Here is a 5,861-nt window from a genome sequence, read left to right as displayed (position 1 = left end):
TTCATCTACAGCAAATTGTGGTTAAGACCCCACTGTGGGTCCTAAAACTCCAAATCTTCAGGTTGTTAGAGGATTTCCAGAAATTAAATTAAATTTAAAACTGAAAATTTTTGCTATATTTGATGAAAAAGCAGTGAGATAAAATTGGTCTATTAGTAATATTTGCATACTTCAACTAAAAATACTTTGATTCATGAGTTTCTGTCACAGTTTTTATTTTTTGTCATTTATGTTCGTTATAAAATTGGTCTTAAATTTTTAATTGGCATTAAAAGTCTTAAATTTAACTCTAACTGTAGGAACCCTGTTATTACCTTTTCCACTAACGGAAGACTGCAAATTAAAGTGGTTTTATTTAAGAATTATGTTTTTTATTTGTCCTAATGTAAAAATACCAATAAATGTTAGAATTTAGTATTGATTTTTGTTTTATCCCAWTTTGTTTATCTGTTGTTTTTAATAACTTATTTTTATGTCAAGACTTAATTTTAATGCTGGGACCAGGATAATGAACCGAGTGACCTTGAAGTGGCCTGTGGGCCAGCCGTTGACAGTCCCAGTTTCAGCAGGTTTTGGACTGGCAGACAGTGAGGAAACCAGCTGAAGCAGGGCCTCATGGGTAATGTAGTTCAGTGTTTCTGATCTCAGACCTGCCTGCCTCTGCTTCCAGGGCTGRATGTCGATCCCCGTGCGGCAGAAGGAGCGGTCGGTGTGGGCCTCGGTGCTGTACAGGACCTCCTGGACCTGCTTGTCTCCGGGTTTCTTGGCTTTCACTCGAACCTGCAAAGTTCAAACCCATTTTTTTTTTACCTGGCAACCCTTTTGTTTTTTGCACTCGGCTTCATGAACTCGCCTCCAGAACGGTGATCTCTTTCTCCTTCAGCTTCCCGGTTTTKTTCTTGACCTGCGTCTTCTTGGTGTCGACCCACACCACCCTCTCCTTCACGTCAGACCTGGACACACAAACACACAGACAAAAAACACATTCTTAATCTGGACTCCCTGCCCCGCCCCAATCAAAGGTCTCTAAAACTCACTCCTGGATGCCCAGGTCTGCCAGCGTGGTGTCCAGGAAGGGGAAGGGCTGGCCCGCCGGGTCGGTCTGCACCTCGATGGGCAGCGTCACCGACATGGGCAGCTCCTGCTCCACTTCCACCCGGACCATCACGCCCCGCTCCGCGTCCCCCTTCTCCAACAAACCCTGCTTCTCGTCCGCCGCCAGCTTGAGTCCTGGAGCTGAGACTGGTCTTCAGTCGGGACCAGATCTGTCCTCTGTGTGTGTTTGWGTGTGTGAGACGGCTGATATAAGCAGCTGGTGTGAATGTGCCACTCAGCTGTTAGTTTTATTAAACTGTCAGAGTTTTGAATGATGGATGATCTCAGGGGAGAAACCACACTGTTGTCTTAACTATGTGACTTTAAGGTCTCGTTTTTTGTTGTGTGCAGATGAGACAGAAAATAAAACCTGACCTTGGGTTCAGTTTCGAACAGATCCCCGAACCTTGACCTTTCCTTCCCGGTTCTGATCCGTTTGTTAACCGTGTTCTCCGGTGCAATACCTCAAAAACTCCAGCGAAACCACTATTACAAAACAAAAAATGCCTTGCTTTTTTTAAAGTTTGTGTACAGAGTTGTGTACTTTTCTGGATGGAAACGTTGCGTATCGTTGAAAGGGATATGTCCTGGCACGGCCCGGTTCTGTCGCAGGAGTTCGACATGGTTCTGATTCCAGCGGGCCCATGTGAATGAGGGTTTGTGCAGCGCTGACCTCGGATCAGGACTCTCTCTCTCTCTGGTGACACAAACAAGCGGTCGGGTTCTGTTACTGAGGCGTGACGTCAGAACCGAACCCAAAACCTGCAACTCAAGTCGGAACAYGAGAAAAAAATTCAAAATAAAAGTGAACTTTGGTCTGTTTATAAAAACTTTTTATTAAAAGTTAAAACWCTTAAAAACAAACTTAAAACACTTCAATCTTAAAACGTGTTAAAATAATACAGGGATCAATAATTGTGTATTTTTAAAAACGGTTTAAAACTACAAATGTTAGTAAAAAAAAAAGGTAAAATATTCATTTGAACTCGAACAGTAAAACARGTTGGCCGTGCTCAGTCGTCCATCTTGAGCCCGCCTCCTGGAGTAATGATGATGTCATCGTACGGTTCGGTCTGATGAGCGGCCAGCTGCTTGGCTGTCAGCAGCTCTGGAGACGACAAACATTACCATGAAGTAGTTTTACTTATTAAAAACAAAAGAGCACGTCATCCTGTCCTCACCCAGCAGTTTGTGGAACTTCTGAGCCGCAGTGAAGCGGTCGGCCTCCGGGGGCAGCACCGAGCCGAAGGTCACCTCGTGGCGCAGCTGCAGGGTGGAGGTGACCCAGCTGCAGGCGAGAGCGAAGGATTCAGAAGAYGCTTCAGAATCAAAACCCATTAATGTTGGGTGAATAAAKGGGAGAAGGTAAAGAACCTGTTCCTGTCCTCCATGTCTGACGGAGCCTCCGGCAGGTCGATGGGCTCCTCCAGGATCGGCTCCATCGGGGGCTGGATGTCCTGAGGAGACCTACAAACACACAGGTTTCAGTTCCTCCTCCACCCACTGGTCCACCAGTCCATCAGACACCCACCTCCTGTTGACAGGGATCATCAAGTCGCTCCGGTCCCCTTTGGACCGGTCCAGCACCAGGTCCGACACAGCTGTTCACACACAAACTGATGGTTAGCTCCAGGTTTGACAAACAGGAAACTGATATTTGTGTTCAGAGACGAGGAGGACTCACTGGAACCCTCGGAGGACTGCAGTCCGGACTCGTTGAGTGGCTGCAGGGAAGTGAAAGATTCAAACGATGATTTAGGATTCACGCTGGAAATATTTCATTTTTAGCCACTTTTTTGTTTCGTTGTAAATAAACAGAATTTCCTTCAAACCTTTTGGTGTTTACTTTATACTAATTTCAGCTTCTGTCTACCTACTTAGACTTCCATCTGCTAGTTTAAGCTTTAAATGCTCCTTTCAGCTGCTTTCTGCTAATTTCAGCCTTTTTTAAAACTTGTTTTTGTTTCGTAAATTTCATCTAATTTGTTGGTAATTTCAGCTATTTTCTGCTTAATTCAGCAAACATGATCTTTACTTTTTTTACTAGTAATTTGAGTGTTTTTTCTGCTGTTTCAGCTATTTTTTTTTTTGCTTTTTCAGCTAACTTTTGCTACTTTTAACATTTTTTTTGCTACTTACAGCTATTTATTTTTGCTTTTTCATCTACCTTTTTAGATGTTTTTTTTTTGCTACCTTTAGCTATTTTTTTACGGAGCCCATCCGGTGACATACAAAAAAAAAATTCACGTAGCCACAAAATAATAAAGCGTGCGCACGCGATAATTAATGGGTTAAGTTTGAGCAGCCTTGTTGTGATAGACAATATTGGAGTCAGATTATATATATACAGTATAGCCTGTAGCTGTTGTTTTTAACTGTTTAAATATGCACACATATTATTATTTGGTGTATGAYAATATAAATGGATCACAGTAGGCTATTTATGAAATGACAATGAACAATGGTTGAGTGTCGGGAAACAGATTTTTTACTGTGTTCCTGAACGCAGCATAACTCCGACTCCTTCCGCAGCTGCAACTTTTGAAAGTTGAGTGTCAAAAAAAAAATAAATAAATAAATCTTTTTCAACAAATAAACAACTCCAGTTGTCACCTGGGACTTATATCTGCAGCACATAAAGCTAAGAAACAGCTTCATGCTTATAAGGTGCTGACTTAGCAGCGCCCTTCATTCTATAAAAATCAAAATAAATTAGTTTAATTCAGACTTGTCCATGTAAACAATGAACAGTCTGCATGGAAATGACAACAATAATTAGCTACGTGGTGGCCATGACATAATTATCACGTGCGCACGCGTTAATTATCTCGTGGCCGTGTGAAAAAAAATTTATTCCATGTCACCGGACAGGCTCCATAATTTTTTTGCAACTTTCAGTTATTTTTTGCTTTTTCTGCTACTTTTACCATTTTTTAAAGCATTTTTTGCTACTTACATCTATTTTTTTTTGCTGTTTTGGCTACTTTTTGAGCTGTTTATTCCTTTTTTAGTCATTTTCTGCTACTTTCAGATATATATCTTTTCTTTTTTGGCTATTTTTTGGTACTTTCACCTTTTTTTTTTTTGCATTCACACTAAATTTTATGAATTCATTGACCTTTCTTTAAACAGGCAGATGTCATTGAGATCACTGATCTCTTTCCAAACAAACTCCATACAGACTGAACTCAGGACCTTCTTGCTGTGAAGCATCAGTGCTGACCACTGATCCATCATGCTGCCATTTCAACAGAAAAGGGTCATTTCTATTGTTTAAAAACCTTTTTTCCTATATAAAACATTTGTCTCGATCAGAATCAGTGTCCTGTGATGTTTGGATTTTGTAACTTTTATACTTTTTGAAGCCGCCTGCAGCAGCTTTATATATATGTATATACGTATAAACTTCACCATCTCCATGTCCTGCCCTCCTGGCGTCTCCTCGCTTCTCTGCAGCTTGTCGATGGAGGCTAGTTGTTTCCACAGAGASAGGAGATCAACCTGGGTGAGAGCTGCAGAGGGGTCAGAGGTCAGSAGTTGTTTCATTCCACTAGCTCAATTAAAGAGTTAATTTCCATTTTAAAACACTCCATCATGTGAAATCAGCGTCAGGTTGTCGGTACTGACATTTACAGCAGGGGGCGCCGTAGAGCTGAGCAGGGGAGGCCTCCATGGTCAGCTTCTTAAGGTCCACCAGCACTTTATTCTGAAAGGACAAGATTTAAAGAACACAGTGTTTTTATATTTCTGTTTGAAGCGGGGAGAAAAAAAAAGATGCAAAGTAAAATCAATGTAATCGAGGAGGAAAAGAACCGTAAAGCTGAGGTTTAATGAACTGAAACTCAGACACTTGGAAAGAGATGTTTAGGTTATAGAGGAGTTCAATCATCCAGTCAAGCATTTCTTCAACTTTGTGCTTCAATAAATGAAACTGAGTGTCTCAGCTTTTACAAACTAAATAATAATAATAATAAAAACACTGCAGATGCGCACCAGCTCCTGCGTCTGGATCAGCGGGTTTCTGATCTGCTCCTGCATGGCTTCGTCTGAGATCTGAGTCGTCACGTCCGCGAAGACCAGCTGACGTCCACGTCTTCCTGGCTGCCTCTTCCTCACAGGAGGGACAACCTGAGGACAAACAGCCAGCCACGTCATGCTTTTAATTTGTTAATTAATCCCTCTGTTTCCTGTTCCTCRGGTCAAAGGTCGTCACCTCCTCACTGGGACTTCCTGCAGGCTGCTCTACGACCACCTCRCTCGACAGCACCTGGCGAGGAGGCGTCTTCTCCACAGCAGCCCCAGTGTCCTGCTGGTCCAGCAGCCACTCGCTGTCCCAGTCCGTCCCCAGCTTTGTCTCCTTCAAACTGGACAGACCAAGAGCCAGGAGGACATCTTCAAACACTCGTTTTATTAAACCATCAATTTATTTTTTTATTTTTTTAGTTTCAAGGCTCACGGTCTGATAGAAGACATGTCCTCCTGGTCGCTGGTCCTGTCCCCGCTCTGCTTCCTGTCCACTTCTACTTCAGGAGCTGAAACGATCGAATTTCCCCAGATTTACTCAAACATCTCGTTCTGTTATAAATATTTAAACTCTAAACTCAAGCTTTGTGTTACAAATACGACATCAGCTCTTCAAAACACCAACTTTACACCGAAAACGTTTTTATTTATTTATTRGATGGCAAAAAACAAATTAAAAGAAACAAACTCATCAAACTAAACATAAAATATTAAATAGTATAATTATTTTAACTGTGTACAGA

The 5,861-nt window shown here is 41.9% G+C and overlaps 1 protein-coding gene across 1 annotated transcript in view; it reads right to left on the bottom strand.

Moving 5' to 3' along the window:
* Positions 1–1,947: 1,947 nt before the first annotated feature.
* rec8b (REC8 meiotic recombination protein b) overlaps positions 1,948–5,861 on the bottom strand; it is a 22,439-nt gene continuing 18,525 nt past the window's right edge. The window contains exons 9-18 of the mRNA XM_014026562.1: positions 5,552–5,627; positions 5,309–5,459; positions 5,089–5,223; positions 4,723–4,801; positions 4,507–4,607; positions 2,780–2,819; positions 2,627–2,696; positions 2,470–2,562; positions 2,277–2,383; positions 1,948–2,203 (exon numbers count right to left, since the gene is read on the bottom strand). Of these exons, the coding sequence (XP_013882016.1) occupies positions 2,109–2,203; positions 2,277–2,383; positions 2,470–2,562; positions 2,627–2,696; positions 2,780–2,819; positions 4,507–4,607; positions 4,723–4,801; positions 5,089–5,223; positions 5,309–5,459; positions 5,552–5,627 (947 nt within the window). The 3' untranslated portion in view covers positions 1,948–2,108. The remainder of the gene's footprint in view (positions 2,204–2,276; positions 2,384–2,469; positions 2,563–2,626; positions 2,697–2,779; positions 2,820–4,506; positions 4,608–4,722; positions 4,802–5,088; positions 5,224–5,308; positions 5,460–5,551; positions 5,628–5,861) is intronic.

This window comes from Austrofundulus limnaeus, unplaced genomic scaffold, assembly GCF_001266775.1.
Source record: "Austrofundulus limnaeus strain Quisiro unplaced genomic scaffold, Austrofundulus_limnaeus-1.0 Scaffold567, whole genome shotgun sequence".
In the NCBI taxonomy this organism is placed as follows: Eukaryota; Metazoa; Chordata; class Actinopteri; order Cyprinodontiformes; family Rivulidae; genus Austrofundulus; species Austrofundulus limnaeus.
This window is presented reverse-complemented; position numbering and strand designations above follow the sequence as displayed.